This window comes from Cupressus sempervirens, chromosome 2, assembly GCF_028749045.1.
Source record: "Cupressus sempervirens isolate cs-2001-9-10 chromosome 2, ASM2874904v1, whole genome shotgun sequence".
Lineage (NCBI taxonomy): Eukaryota > Viridiplantae > Streptophyta > Pinopsida > Cupressales > Cupressaceae > Cupressus > Cupressus sempervirens.
The window spans coordinates 137,336,989-137,353,898 of record NC_143119.1 but is presented as its reverse complement, the minus strand read 5'-3'; the positions used below and the strand labels follow the sequence as shown (position 1 = coordinate 137,353,898).

At 37.2% G+C, this 16,910-nt stretch overlaps 1 protein-coding gene across 1 annotated transcript; it reads left to right on the top strand.

Moving 5' to 3' along the window:
• The first annotated feature begins 940 nt into the window (after window positions 1–940).
• On the top strand, window positions 941–4,368 carry LOC149571422 (tetraketide alpha-pyrone reductase 2-like). Its single transcript, XM_089809139.1, has 6 exons — window positions 941–1,345; window positions 1,889–2,061; window positions 2,376–2,564; window positions 2,792–2,954; window positions 3,491–3,683; window positions 3,878–4,368. Exons 1-6 carry the CDS (start codon window positions 1,228–1,230, stop codon window positions 4,017–4,019), a joined length of 978 nt encoding a protein of 325 aa, XP_089665265.1. The 5' UTR covers window positions 941–1,227; the 3' UTR covers window positions 4,020–4,368.
• Window positions 4,369–16,910: the final 12,542 nt, after the last annotated feature.

Below are 16,910 nucleotides of genomic sequence, written 5' to 3'. Positions count from 1 at the left end.
AATTATCAAATTAGTCTCTACCCCTCCCTCTCATAAATATGTGTGCACACACCCACACTTCTGCACCTATAAAATAAAGTTTTCTTGCACCCTCCACAATGACAACAATCTAATTATAAAATCCGGCCATATCTCATGTATAGGTGTTACAGGATAAGTGTCCATGAATTTAAATCATTATATATAAATGATATTTTCTGTTTTTAGTTCCTCTAAGTTCAAGTAGACTCTACATTTTGATTTATTTATCTTTATCTACTTGTTTAGTCTAGATGAACTCCCTTTGCTTTAATTTCAAAACTCAATATAATTTGGTAAAACTCAATTTAATAGATTTGGAATATAAGAAATTTTTACTATTTTATATAATGTCTAATTTAAAATTATTAAAATTAATAATAAAATCTATAAAATTTTAAATAATCTCAATATTTTAACTCGTTCTTAGTTTTATGTTAAAATAATTATAATTTTTTAAAATTAAATAACAAAAATTTACTTTGATATAAGCACAAATTTAAGATAAGCAATGGAGTTATTCAAAATAAAAATTCCTAAATATAGCACCAATCTATTAATATTCTTGAGATCTCTAATATGATAGAAAAAGCTTATCATCTTTAATTAATATTATTATAATTCTAAATAAATACATAAATATAATATGATTTGCAGTCTCGTTTCTTGTGCTTAAAATTGATTCCAATCTCAAATTCAATAATATATCTCTAATTTTAATCTTAATCTTAATCTAAACTTAAAATAAAAAAATAATAGTAAATTTACATAGATTCTTTTAAATTAGATATACTAGTATAATCTATTTTTCCAATAGAAGAAGCTTCTCGATTTGAAATATTAGATTCCTGTGCTTCCGACAAATGATTAGCCTTCTTTATCCTATTTTCAATTCAAATATAGCAGATTCCAAGTTGACAATCACTCACAGGAAATAATATATTTCTAGCTGGTCAGCTGACCAGTTCTTGAGGTCTGGACAATGGGGTTGCGTGATATGATGAGACGCAGCTCATTATTTTACTGCAAATGGTAGACTATCCATCACAGAGCATGCCCATTTGACTGTAAGCTGGTTATTACACAGTACCTAACACTTCACTAACATGTGCCATTCTTATGGTCTCCTCATCATCTGTAACTGCTATAAATAAGCTCCTTGAATTGTTATTGATGATATAATATTGAGATCAAGCTTTTGAGGAAACAATGGTAGAGAATGGTAAGGAAGTGTGTGTGACAGGAGGAACAGGGTTCATTGCGGCCTATCTCATTCGTGCTCTACTCAACAAGGGTTACTCTGTTCGCACTACTGTTCGTAATCCAGGTATCTCATTGGATTATTTAATAGTTCCTCCCACTTGCATCATTTTGTTTTCGTGAATCTGGAAAAAAAAAAGTTTTGACTATTTTTTGTTTTTGATGTATTTTGTTTGGAGCTTAGCCAGTGCCATAATATACAACTAGTTTTTAAATTTTTCTGGCTTTACTTCAAATGCAAGTTTTTCAAGATAAGTTTTAGATCTTTTTGGATGCATCTAAGATCTCTATATAACAGGGCAATTGTAATTCACTCGTCGTCAGTTAAACTGATCCTTGATCATTTGAAGCCCATATAATCTCTTGTATTTGTCTTATAATTTTATATTTCATTCATTTCTTTGATAAACTCATCATCTTGCTGTCTTCTGACGTATGGAGAAGACGTTATGATATAATTCATCATCTTAATGGTATACTGTGAAGTCGGTCCTAGCAAGAAAAGGTTTCCTCAGATGCATTTGCAGCATGGATGTATCCTATTAGGGTTTTACAAAGACTTTTTGTAAGTTTTCTTTTAATTTTAAATGTTGTATTTGCCTGTCATTAGATAATGTGGAGAAGATAGGGTATCTATGGAATCTGCTTGGTGCAAAGGAGAGGCTTAAAATACTGAAAGCAGATCTGGTAGAAGAGGGCAGCTTTGATGAAGCAATAAATGGTGTGGAAGGGGTCTTTCATACTGCTTGCCCTGTTGTTATACCAACTGGTCACAATGTCAAGGTAGGTGGTTCTCAACTAGGATTTTTCAATGATTGGCTTCAGCACTCTTGCTCAACTTTAAGAATATGGTGGGCCTGGTTTAGATTTGTAACCAAACTTTCTATATTGCAGTATGATTTATTTTGGATAACTTGAGCACTAGGGAAGCACTACTGGTTAAAACTCTTTTTTCCTCTTATGTTACAGTAACATTGTTGGATACACCAAGATGACTTGCATCTTATCCTTCTATATTGCTTTTGACACTTTTTGGGTGTGTTCTAATTACAGAAATGGTTTTGGTTTTATTGTCTGTGAAATACATTGCCAAGCAGGAGACCTTCCTTGAGCTTTGTGTGAATGGCGCTCTCAATGTCCTCAAGTCTTGTTCAAGATCACCCTCTGTAAAGAGGGTGGTATTTACATCCTCCTGTTCATCAATCAGATACGACTACAATACTGAAGAGCTTTCTCCTTTAGACGAGTCTCATTGGAGCAATCCAGAATACTGTGAACAGTATAATGTAACTTCCTCTCCATTGAAGATTGGTTTCACCTGATATAATCATTGAGTTACTAGTACAAGAGTAATTAATAGGCACCAAGTGCTGTGAGTATAAGTGTTAATCATTTTGGAATCGATGGCAAAATGAGCCACATGATCTCCATATAATTATCCATGAGAACTTGTACTTCATGCGTTAAATTCACATCTACATAATTCTAAATTTAGGGTATGTTTTTACTGCAGCTTTGGTATGGCTACGCAAAAACTATTGCTGAGAAAAAGTCCTGGAAGTATGCAGAGGAGCAGGGGCTTGATCTGGTTGTGATAAACCCGTCATTTGTTGTTGGGCCACTTCTGGCACCTGAACCTACCAGCTCTATTGCCTTAATCCTGAGCATAATGAAAGGTTGGAGCTATGGTTGAAAATTTGAGAATTCTGAACATTTATGTAATTATTAAGCAACAGATTTATTATTTTATTGTACATTTTATCAAAAGCTGTAATTCAGTTGATTGAACACAATGAGCAAGGTCGATAGCATGTTCTTTGATTGCACCATCCACCATGTTCAAATCCTCATAGGTTTCATATAAGGGATGAGGCTGAGATTCGATTGGTTGGAAAAAATTGGTGAGGGCGGTAGTATGTTTCCTTAATTACACCATCAACCAAGGTTCAAACTCTTGGAGGCGAGATATGAAGCCGGGATTGTACCTTGGACAATTCTGGTGGAATGGATACCCCACAATCTCTAAGCCAAAATAGTAGCACCATAAGCTTGTCCACCGTATTAGATAGAAACATGAGCTTGTGAAAGATATAAAATTCTTGAAGTGTGAGTTTGGAACAGAAACATTAGTTATATTCATATTTATATCTACTTCATTGAGTATAAGTGATTTTCCATTAAAAATTTGCCTCTAATAATGAATTGGCTGTAGGAGGAAACAACAAAACATACCCAAACTTCAGGTTGGGGTTTGTTGACATTGATGATGTAATAGAAGCACATATACTGGCTATGGAAACACCATCAGCATCAGGGAGAATAATATGCTCTGGTGACGTTGCTCACTGGGAAGAAATTGTAAAGATGCTCAAGGAAAAATATCCCATGTACCCAATTGCAGACCAGTAAGTTCATCCATCTTTATAGTCCAGTAATATAGGTAGAGGTTTACTTTCAAATGTTTTAGTGGAGATGATGATAATTTGCACTTATCCAACATAAAAGCACTATGCAAATAGCAAGCAGGAAAACACTCTTCACGGTGATTAAGTTAAATTTTGGGCTACTTGAGAAATCTTCTTCATTATCATTATTACAGGTGTGGACCAGACCAAGGCAATGCAACACCTCATACAATGAACACCGCTAAGATCAGAAGCCTTGGATTCGGCAACTTCAAAAGCATAGACCTGATGTTTGAAGACTGCATTAGAAGCTTCCAAGAGAAGGGGCTACTGTAGAATCTGCCTTAATGCCAATAAGAACAGTAATTTTACAGCAAGACTTTTGTACTTCAGTTTTGTTGAAAAAATTTAGATTAATTTGTACTGAAACGCTGATGAATAAGATGTGCAAGAAGTTTCCACTTCATAAGGATTCATATCCCTTCTTGTATGGCTTACACCTAAAGTACACAAACTGATTATCTGTTGAAGGTACAAAACTTGTAAGCATAGTGTAAAGACTCAAACTCAGGAAAACTTCACAAGCACTGGAAAAACTCTTCGTAATAGTAAAAAATTGTACATCCATGCCCTTTAATCTGTGTTTTGGGTCTATTTGAATAGAAAGTCATTTATATAACAATAAGCTTTAAGTTAAGTATCATTTTCTTTCACAAGTTTGATCCATTGCATCTTATCTGGGTCTCATCATTAACTATAACTAAGGATGTTTGATATGCATAAATTCCATTCACCGCCCTCAATCCAATCCCTGTCAACACTTGAAGCAGATATGTTTGCACTTGCTAAATCGAATTTCAAATTTTGAAATTCGAAGTATATCAGTTAGCTGTTGTAACTTCATGTAGTGTATATTTCTGTTAATTTATGTGCTATGGTTTTCAATAAAAGATATTCACTCATTCATTCTGAAATAATCATAGAATGATAGGACATTTAGATGTAACATATAGCTTTAAAATTTAAAGCATCATAGAAGCATTTTTATTATGATACGTCATCCTAGAAGCATTGCATTGTTTGTTTGCTGTCTTTGGTCATAGCAGCTTTTTTATTAGAGCACACATAATCTTAGAGATATAGAGAGTGGGGAAGAGATCAAGAGATTAACTGAAACTAATAGAGGGAGGGAAGGAGAGATAAAGAGAGAGGGGTGGGTGGATAAAAATAGAGGCAGCAGAAAGACGGAGATAAATGGAGATAGGGAGTAAGAGAGGGGAAGAGAGAAGGGGAGATGGGAGGAAAAGATAACAAGGGAGATAGAGAGAAACGATAAAAAGGGAAAGATAGAGACATGGAAGAGAAGAGAGAGGTAAAGGCTAAACTGATTCAGAGGAGAGAGAGAAAATGAGAGAAGCATGTGCATACAAAGGGAGGAGAGAGAGAGAGAGAGAGAGAGACTGAGAGAGCAGATAAGAGACAACTACCAAGAGCTACCAAAGATTCTATAGGGGATCAACATATATTATTCAAGGCAGCATATGACATTCTATCAAAAATTATCAATTGACAAATTCAGAGAAGTTTGATTGTCTTTAATGCACCTATCACTATGTTTTATTAGGGACATAAAATTAATTTTTGTTCTTTGTAGAGGTTGTAAACCTATATCTTTGTTATATTACAACTAGAGGAGGTATATGGGAATATGCAAGTTCATCTCTTGAAGTTTATTTGTGCATTACGAACATGCTAGGATTGTTCTACCATATAATTGTTTTTTCAAGCTCTAAGTTCATAAATTTTACATCTAGAGCATTTGATGTAGGAGCATCTTTAGGGTCATTCTTGAACCACTTAGAAAATATGTTCGGTTGTTTTTATTTCATGTTTTCTTTGTTAAGTCTTGAATTCTAATTAGATATTCCCTATTGATTTTATTAAATGATTGTTTGATTGAATTTGACTAATACTTAAATATTGAGGCTAAATTGGCAATCCTATGATAGTGCAATAATTTCTTTATAAAAATTTATCATTTAGAGGTGCAATAATAATATGCTGTTCGGTTTTTGTATTTAATTCATGGCATAAAGTGGTGAGTGATTTGGAATACTCAAATAGGAGTTGCTATCCTTAACTTGGTGGACTAAGGGATACGTCCCATGATTTGTGACAAAGTAGGGAATTGGTTATAGTAATTTTAAGTTGAATATCTACGTACTTCATAAATTAGGGCCATGTTGGTCCTTAACATATTAGTTTTGGGTCCCAAAGAATTTTTTTTCTTTTTTACACCTTGCGAACAGAAAAAGTGATTGTAAATTTTGTATGCTTCATAAGTTCGTACTTACTTCTACTAGAGCTGTCACAAGATTTAATGGGTTTTCTTTTAGAATTAACTATATAAGCCAAGGATTTAGATTCATATCGGGAAGAGAAAAAGTGACAATAAATTTGGTATGCTTCATGAATTATAAGCTCATACATACTTCTACTAGAAGTGTAAAAAGATCTAATAAGTTTTTCTTCTGAAATTAACTATATAGCCAAGGATTTAGATTCATATCATGGAGTACACTAGAGAATAATATCGACATCAAAGCAAGAAGACTAGATCCAAGGTTGAATGTATGCAACTATATTTTTTGGTGGAAAATTTAAAGTTTACTAACACATTAGATTTATTTAGAGCATAGTAATTGAAAATTAGGTAGAGCACAAAATATTGTTCTTAGCACTAATATTGTGCAAAAGATTGAGCAAACTGAGAATTAGAATGTGAAATATGACACTGCAAAAGATAGGGAAAATTGAGAATTAGAATGCAGAATATGAGAGTTGGGCAAATTGTGTGAAACTCATGGTAAAATAGAATCAGTAGCAGATCTAAGTTACGTATGAAGATGCAATAAAGATCATTGCAAAGGTGAATGTGACGACACAATGAATCTTCATCTTTTAGTTATTTCTGTACTCAAATTTTGAAGCACACCATCAAAAAAAGTGTAACACAATCAAACAAGCAGCAGCCCTATGAATAAAGTAAATGCACTTAAGCTTAACATTGAGATCGAAATCAACATTCAACCATTTTTATTATAAATTGAAAATTAATTTTGAGGAAAAACCAGTTCATTCAAATAATAGCTAGATGCCATGTGCTTCATCCTTCTGATTCCTATCTCATCACAATAGATAAGAAAATTGAAAATATCATTATGCTTATTGATAATTTAAATGTTTTTTCATTCTTTTCAATAGTAGAACCTTCACATACAATGCATAAATCATGGGGAAATAATTTTTTTATCTTTTATTTCAACATATTTAATTGTTTACCAGAATATCTCCCTACATCAAAAATCATTGTGTATGTGTGTGTGTCCCCAATAGGTACCCTTCCCAGACCCACTGCAGACCTGAGCAAATCTGGGTGGACCCAGGAGGACCCACACAGACCCATGGCCCGTGGGACCAAAAAAAGTGAAGTTAAAAACATAAAACAACCAATTTTTTAATATTTTTTTGTTTGCAACACTAAAAGAAGCCTAATAAGAAACATTTTGTTCATCTAATCTCTCATTTGCTCTCTCATTTTGGTGTGGCAATTTTGCAAGTTTGAAGAGAAGGTTGTAGAGATTGTTTGTGGAGTGTCAAATCCTTCCAATAATAAGTGTCAAGTGTCCCAAGTATGCATTTGATCATTCCCTTTGCTTCTTTGATAGTTTGTTTTTAGTTTTTTTATTGTTCTAAAATTTTATCCAGTTTCTATGTAAGTTTTGAAAAAAAAAAATTTATAGATTGCAAGAATGAGTAGTCAGAGTTCAGTGGGTGGGGAGGGATCCCATAAATTTAAAATTGATAAAAGTTCTCCTTTGTAAAAGTATACAACAAGAATTGAACAATGTGTTGGAGGGGGAGGATATATATGGAAATGCAATTTTTGCCAAACCCAATATAGAAGCTCATATTATCGAGTTAAACATCATTTCATAGGCCCTGTGGGTTAATTAGTATGTGTGAGGGGCCCCTAAATGGAGGTAGGAAGGGGTTGTCGGCTTCTCAAATAGCAAGCATGTCAAATGAACAGCAAAAGGCTGATAGGTTAGTGTCAAAGGGTAAAATAGATAGAACAAAGCACAAACCACCAATACCACCCTCTCAAACAGCCACTCGACAACATCCCTTCCTACCTACCCCTTCTACGGATGAAGAAGAAATAGAAACACCCCCATCCTGCAAGAGAGGCCCATTAGATAGGGCATTTCAAATAAATTGAGAAAAATTGCTGACATAAAGGTTGGGCGTTGCCTCTCTACAAATGGTGTTCCATTCAATCTAGTTAGATCACCTTATTGGAGAGATATAGTGGAAGCAATAAATGAAGCAGCTCGTCGTTACCAAGGCCCTGGATATGAAAAGTTGAGATCCACCATATTGCATACTGAGAGAAAGAATGTAGGAACCCTCCTCAAACCAATAAAAGATTCTTGGATCAAAACAGGGGTGAGTATTGTCTCTGATGGATGGAAAGATTGCAAAAACCGTCCATTAATAAATATGATTTTGTCTCCCTCGAGGGGGCAATGTTTTTTAGGGCGGTTGATTGTGAAAAGCAGGTAGAGGATGCAGATTTCATTGCCCGGCTTCTCATTGAATCCATAGAGTCCATGGGAGTTGACAATGTTGTCCAAGTAATAATGGACAATGCTAAAGTTTGTAGGGTTGCAGATGCTTTGGTAGAAGCATGATATGATATATCTTTTGGACAGCATGCACTGTCCACTACTTGAACTTGGTGATGAAAGCAATTGGCACCCAAATTGAATGGGTGCAAAAAGTGAATGAGGAGGGTGAGGAGATTTAAATGTTTGTGACAAACCACCATATGTCATAAGCAATTTTCAGAACTTTATCCCGCTTGGAATTATTGAACGTAAATTTAGACTTTATTTAGTTTTATTTATCATTTTGTGTCATACTTTACATAATTGAATAAAATGTTTTGTGTTGTTTACATATTTAAAATTTGTTATTTACTCACAATTTGAATTAACATGGTAATAGGTTGTTGAAACAAGGTTTGCTTCACACACAATCATCCTTAGACGACTTGTGAGGGTGAAAGAAGCATTGTCCCAAATGGTTATTAGCAACCAATGGGGTGGAGGGGGAATTCTAGTGCCTAGCCCCTACCACCCTAAATTTGGTCTATCCAAAAAGGGTCTTTAGTCGACAATAAATGCCAACCCTGCATAGGAACCCTCTAGTTGCTGGCTTGGAAATGGGATGGGTGCTCCAACAGTCATATCCGGTTGTTCAAGAGGTGGATGGAAACAATCTGATACAACAAGCGCTAAAAATGTAAAGGATAGGATCTTGAGTGATGATTTTTGGAGTAGGGTGGAATATGTATTAGAATTCACCGAGCCCATCATATTTATGCTTCGGATTACCGACACTCATATTGATGCCATGGACTCCATGCTAGAGAGAGTGAAAATGGAATACAATACTTTATCCTTGTTTATTGACAGATTTTGAGTTTTAATTTTAATTAACACTACATCAAGATAACTTGCATAAAGATCATTTGACATCCCAGGTCATTTAGAGGAGAGAGTAGGACCCTGAGAAAACCTTCTATAAAAAGGTGGAGAAAATTGTATTACAACTTTACACCTCCTAGCATATGCACTTTCTCTCAAGTATTATAGCAGTGAGATACTTTCTATTCCTGGTAGAGAGGCATCATACAAAAATCCTGAGGTTGCTAGTAAGTATAAGAAGGCATTTAGCAAGCTCTTTAGCGATCTTGAAGTGGCATCAAATGTTAAATGAGAGTTTGCAGACTTTGTCTCAGGAGAAAATGCAGACCCTAATGCAATCAATGACCAACATAGAATGGATGTCATTAGATGGTGGTACTTACATGGGCAAGGTTACATGTACCTCCACCCTCTTGCCATGAAAATCCTATCACAAGTATTTAAAAAAAAATTCCCTTTTTTAATGGCCACTTAGCTTGTAAAGTTAGCACTCTTAAATTCCAACTATATTATAATTTACATATTTCTATTTTTTTCAAATTTTGTTGGTTGTCTCGCTAGGTTATGGCTCACTTGGATATGACTGTTTAGGATCTAGCTATGATTGTCTTGCTATATCTTGAGGATGACAAGGAGTAGGATTTGATAGCATCTAGGGCTAGCAGAACCGGTTTGGGTTCCAATGATGAGAATCTAGATATAGTTGGGGATGAAGCCATTGATCCCTCATTTTTTGATGACCCATTTGAACCTTGAAGGGCATTTGCATCTTTGATACTAAGCCTATGATCATTGTTAAACTATTAAACATTTGTAATTTATCATTATGTTTCAAACTTTATTATCTGTCAATCTGATGAACTAGTCTATGTTTTGAAATTTCATTTTGCAATTTAGCAATTCAATGTATGCATGAACATAGATTAATGAGCAAGCATTTAATGTTTATCTTTGACATTTGGCATTGATCAATGATCAAGTAACATTGATATATTCATACTATGAAATGACTTAGTTAGTTTTACAATTATGCATGTTTCTCTTTTTTTTGCATATATATATATATACCCACCCACGAACCCAAATGGGAAAAGAAAAAATTTGCTCAAACCCGAACAAGCAACTTGAGATTATATAATGTTTTGTGAATGTGATGGAGGAGCAGGAACAAGAAGATAAGCATGTTACTCGATATGTAAAGGTGATAAGATAATTGTATTAATGTCCAAGAAAATACCAACAAGAGGGTCCAAGGGACTGAAGAAATAGGGCCAAGAAAAAGCCTACAGTGGGACCACCAAATGATGTACGGGGAAAGAAAAACATAACAAAAGCAACAGCTTGCAAACCACAAAGAAATTGAACCACCCCACTAGTTGCTCCAAGTAGCTGATAACAAATCCATAATGAATCGATAGGCCTTAGGGCTGGAAGAGATTGCTAGTCATTGTTGAGAACCTCTAAATGCAGGAGAGGAAGTTGTAGCTGTGTGGTGGATCTATGAGGGCGCACAACCCTAATGGGCCTGGAAGGGGGGTCACGAGACTACTTAGCCCCTTGTGCATAAGAGATTGTCGTGAATAATGAGGTGTTGAGTTGATCAAGTGCGGTCTCGTGGGAAATGTTGCTATAAAGAGTGGTCCTGGAGCCTCAAGGCCTCTTGAAGATATAGAGTCGGGCACTACTGATCTATATATTTGAAAACGAGGGGAGAGATTGAGTTTCCCTAAAACAGAAATAGAACCTCCCTCTAATCTCATAGTATATGGAGTAGCGGAAAATGAAGTGAGTCAATTTCAACCAACCCCATGTCACAAAGCTAGCAGATCCTATCCTCCCTCAATTAATGTAGTCAGTTTGAATGTGAAGCCTATGCAAACCCACTTTGAAGGAGCCAAGAGAAATAGAGAGCGATGTGACTAGTAGTAGGATAGGTGGGAGGGGTGAAAAATGATCTCGTCCTGAAAATCCATGTAGTGCTTAGTATAGAAAGCCATTCTTGAGCTTAACCCCTTGGGGGGTTAACCAAAGTAGTGAAGATATATAGTCTATACATATCCATCTTGATGTGCCTAATCAACTCTTGCTGAGGCAAAAAATATGAGTGGTGGCATCCAAAGAGTACTAGAAAGGAGAAGGGTGATTGAAGTCAATTCTGATAGACCCCAAAGGAGTCGAGCCCTGAGTGAACCAACAACAAGCCTTCCCCATGGGGTCTAAGCATGCCATAGCCTCTGATTAGCAGTACACAAGGTAGGGGTATCTATGATGCTAGTATCAGTGATGCCCCTTAAAGGAGTCTATGAAGCATCGTAGGCATGTTAGAACTAGACTAAGTCAAAGATGGTGTCAAATCTAAAAGGATGGGCCCCAAACTCAATCGGGACAATACTATTCAGAGTAGCCTACCAACAATACATAATGCATCAAAGAAAAAGGGTTTGAGCTTGCTCAACTGAGGCCCTATCTAACCCTAAAGGAGGGCCCCCAAACCACAGAACCATAGAGCACAATCAAACTAATCAAACTGTCCATAGGTATTAGCTTGGACAATGTGCCCTAATAGTGATGCCTAAAACACTGCCTCTTAACAAGGGCCAAGGAACCATATCCTTTGTTGATGCAAGGGTGTAGTGTTTGTCGCATGCTAAAATGAGGGCAAGAGAACTTGACCCCTAGATATATGTAGGAAGACGAGAACTCGAACTCCATGCCCTGGAAAAAAAAGTGGATTTGTGAGGTATTGAGAAGATTGAGGACAATCACTTAGATCTTACTCAGGTTAACTATCAATTGTCGTGAGTCACAGTAAAAGGTGAGGCCATCGAGAAGACTTTGTAGCCCATCAAGGCAGGAGGCCATGAGGACCACATCGTCTACAAAAAGAAAGATATAGATCAAGACTTGATGTAAGGAACAATCATCACCCAAAAGGGAGAGTGTGCCTAAAGATAAGCCTCCAACTCATCAATGTATAGTCCAAACAATGTGGGAGCTAGAGGGAAGCCTTGCTCCACCCAAATGGTGCTCTGAATAGGATCGGACAACTCCTAGGGGCCCTAACGTGTCTAATCACTGTCTTGTAAAGTCTCATGACGGCAGTCAAAAGAGTCTCAAAAATCCTAGTCATGAAACTGTTGAAAAAACACCGTCCTGGGAACTAAATCAAATGCCTTGTAGGAATCCACAAAGTAGCAATAAACCTTAGAGGAGTAATGTCACGTTTACTAGACGATCAACCTGAGGGTTGTGATGTGTTGCGTGGTATGAAAATCCATATGGAAACCAACCTTTCCCCGAGCTCAACTATGCCTCTAATCTAACTCCTAAGAAAGACTAGCATGCAAAACTGTTGGGAATAGAGGTAGGCCAATCCTTATGAATTGGATGGATGATATGTCGTGACCAAGAGGGGAACCTTGTGCAAACCACTCTGTTAAACGAATGTGTGAGGAATGAACCCAACACCCTAATGTCATACTTGAAGAGTCCCACTTGGAACCCTTCCTCATTCACAACCCTATTGGTGTTCAAGCCCCTAACTGCCGCATTGATGTTGCTAACACTGAGCAGTGGCAATGGGGGAGAGGGGTGACCACAATGGAGGACTATCCTGGAATGTCGTAAAGGGTGGAGATGTGGGAAACCAACAAATTGTGATCTAAGGTCAGGGAGGAGGGGGGTTCGCGGGGGAAAAGGGTATGTTAGAGGGCCTTGGGGGGTTAAAGGAAGGAGGTCTGAAGGGATCAACCATGAAGCGAGATGGACGTGCACTTTTTAAAGTGAAGAGGCAATAAGAGTGCTTATGCTATGCGTAGGAAACCAAATGAAGGGTGGACGACGTACGCGTTTGTGGTGAAAGGATTTATAGTCATCATCAAACCACTAGTTATGGGAGAAAGCATTTGTGGTGAAAGGATATATAGTCATCATCAAACCACTAGTTATGGGGGAAAGCATTCTTATGAACAAGTGAGGAGGTCTAGGAAGTGGTGTGGTGGGGGATAGAGAGGTTGACCGCCTCCCAAATGGACATGAAAAGGAAATGGAACGAGGTGGAGACGATCCCCTCAAGGGGGGTTTGGTCAAGGGGGAGAGAGCCGCCTAAGGTGCATTTACAGAAATCTCTAAAATATATATTGATATGTTCAAAGATCTTGGGATGTACAAAAATTAGTAAGTGTTGAAAAAGAGCATATAACATAGTTTGTCATCATCTCTTCAAGTGTATTAGTGGTATTGTGTTTAACATATCGTGTAGAATCGGCATATACATCTCTAGAATAGTGATTAAGTTTAAAATTCCTATAACCTATAAATCTGATCATTTAACATATCAATCTTGGGATATGTTGAGGTCATGATGTGTTGTGTGGTATGAAAATCCGTATGGAAACCAACCTTTCCCCGAGCTCAAATATGTCTCTAATCTAACTCTTAAGAAAGACTAGCATGCAAAACTGTAGTGTTTAGAGTGCCCAATCATGATGGTCTTATAATTGTTGGGAATAGAGGTAGGCCCACCCTTATGAATTGGATGGATGATATGTTGTGACCAAGAGGAGGGGAACCTTGTGCAAACCACTCCATTAAACAGATGTGTGAGGAATGAACCCAACACCCTAATGTCGTACTTAAAGAGTTCCACTTGGAACCCTTCCTCATCCGCAACCCTATTGGTGTTCAAGCCCCTAACTGTCGCACTGATGTTGCTGACAGTGAGAAGTGGCAATGGGGGAGAGGGGTGACCACAATGTAGGACTATCTTGGAATGTCATAAAGGGCGGAGGTGTGGGAAACCAGCAAACTATGATCTAAGGTCAGAGCGCGAGGGAAAAGGGTATGTTAGAGGGCCTTGGTGGGTTAAAGGAGGGAGGTTTGAAGGGATCGACTATGAATCGAGATGGACGTGCACTTTTTAAAGTGAAGAGGCAATAAGAGTGCTTCTGTTGTGCGTAGGAAGCCAAATGAAGGATGGAGGCAGTACGCATGTTGTGGTGAAAGGATTTGCAATCATCATCAAACCACTGGTTATGGGAGAAAGCATTCCTATGAACAAGCATAGAGGTCTAGGGGGTGGTGCGATGGAGGATAGAGAGGCTGGCCGCCTCCCAAATGGACATGAAAAGGCAATGGAACAAGGTGGAGACGATCCCCTCAAGGTGGGTTTCGTCAAAAGGGGAGGAGCCACCTAAGGTGCATTTACAAAAATCTCTAAAATATATATTGATATGTTCAAAGATCTTGGAATGTACAAAAATTGATAAGTGTTGAAAAAGAACATATAACATAGTTTGTCATCATCTCTTCAAGTGCATTAGTGGTATTGTGTTTAACATAACATATAGAATTGGCATATACATCTCCAGAATAGTGATTAAGTTTAAACTTCCTATAACCTATAAATTTGATCATTTAACATATGTCAATCTTGGGATGTGTTGCTGATTCTGCTACCAGAGCCAAGCTAGTCGACATTCATCACATCCAAGTAGTTGCCATCCATTTACATCATCCACAATGACAAGGGTACAAACTCTTGCAATAGTAAACTCATCATAGCCTTTCCCTTAGCGACTCTAGAAACTTCTCCATGGCAACTTAACGTTCTTCTTAGAATTGCCTTTTACAAGTGCACAAGGTTAGCATTATTTTGTGCACAGAATAAGCACCTAGCATAGATTTTACTATAAACAACCTTGGTCAAGGTGGTTTTCTTGATGCTGCCAATACCACTTACTCAAACACTCATTGTGTTTACCCTCAAACTCACATTTGATAGATTGAGTAGGTCACAATATATATGCATTAGGAGTCCCTTAAGATGCACATGGACATCCACTAGAGTATTCTTTTAGATATGATAGAAAGACAAAGGAGTAACATCCCGAAGGATCCTATCCTAATAGTTTCCTATGGAGAAATCAACATATGCATTTTCTCTCGCAACAATACCTTGCTCCTTACTAACCCATGTTTCTTGATAAGGATTACTATGAGGCATCTTTTGCAAACCCAACTTATCTACCATTTCACAAGACACTAGATTATCATGAGAGCCAAAATCCACTATTACATTGCAGATTTTACCTTAACTCTTGCATAAGGTACAAAATATAGTTGATCTTGGTAATGCCTTCCCTCCCCCAAACATGAGAATCCTCCTTAAAGTTCTGGATCTGCATTTAGGCTGCTTGGCACTTGTTGTTTCCCCTTGAACAAGTTGTATCCTCTTATATGTCCTATTGTTGCTCTACCCATTCAATGGACATCTTGGTGCTATATGTCCAACCTCATTGCAATTAAAACAATTCCCTATAAAAGTTCCTCTACTTGAACCAAACCTTCCACCTCCTCTATATCCTCTCTTTTGATCAGTCATAGGCTCTTTGCCCTTATCACTACTACCTTGTCCCTAATTTTCACTAAGAGGTTTGCTACCTCTTCCTCTTCCTCTGTTGTTGTTGCTGCCCTGCCTTTCTTGTCTTCTCCTAATCTTTTCTTCTGCCTTTATTGCTAACTTGTAGCATTCTTCAAATGATGTTGGAGTAGAGAGGCTTAGTTCATCTTGAATATTGAACCTTAGGACCCCTAAGTATCTTGCCATCTTCCCCTCTGCATAGTCCTCTCATAGAACCCTTATATCATGTTTATGAGGTTCTTCAGTATACTTTTGGACTTCATGTCCTTTTGCTTCAGTCCTTGAAGTTTCTTGTACAACTAAACCTTATAACCTTAAAGCAAAAATTTCTCCTTCATTTTGTCCGTCATCCTGGACCAAGAAGTGATCCTGGCTTTCCCATTCCTCCATCTCTCTGCTTGAACACAATCCCACCATAAGAGAGCATGTTCCTTCAATCTTGACTCGGCAATCTTTACCTTTTAGTTGTATTCTATGTCCTTACATTCAAAGAAATTTTCTAGGGCACTGAACCAATCAATCATATCCTCATCATCCATCTTTCCACAATACATAGGTAGATCTAAGTTTGCTCTTGTGCTACCAACTCTAACAGCCTTGAGTAGTTTTGTCATCCTTGCATCCTCAGGATCTAACTCTTCCTCTTGTTGAGGGGCTTCTCCTCCTCCTCCATCCTCTTTAATATCAGTATCCTCTTCATCATCATTTCTCCCTCTCCTTAGGCTGGGGTCCCATGGAAGGGGGCTTCCTACAAAATAGAGCAGAAGCCGCTTGCTACTTTTTAAGGAATATTTTAAAGCTAGCAGTCCCATGATTTATGATACTCAATATTTTAGCTCCAAAATTTAAGGAAGATGTACATTAAAAATAAGCTGAAATTTAAAATTCCCTCTAAAACTACATTTTAATTAAAAAACTAAAATTTAGATTATTGACAAGTGGAAAAAACATTCCTAAGCTGGTGGGGCTATTTCCAGCCCCACCCCTTTTTCACCTGCTTCCTAAAAATAAGGGGCTTCTACTTTTTAGGAGAAGATTCTAAATAATCCCATAGCACAACTATATTTTGCTCATGAAATCACCTGCTTCCTAAAAAATAGAGCTTAAGCCCCCCTCATGGGACCACACCCTTATTCTCTCCTTAGCCTCTATGGCTTCCATCCTCTCCCTTAGGGTTTTCAACTCCCTAGCAATAGTAGCACTTGCTCTAGGAGAATTTTTTTTGTTTTCTGCAAGGACCTAATCCCTTGCCCT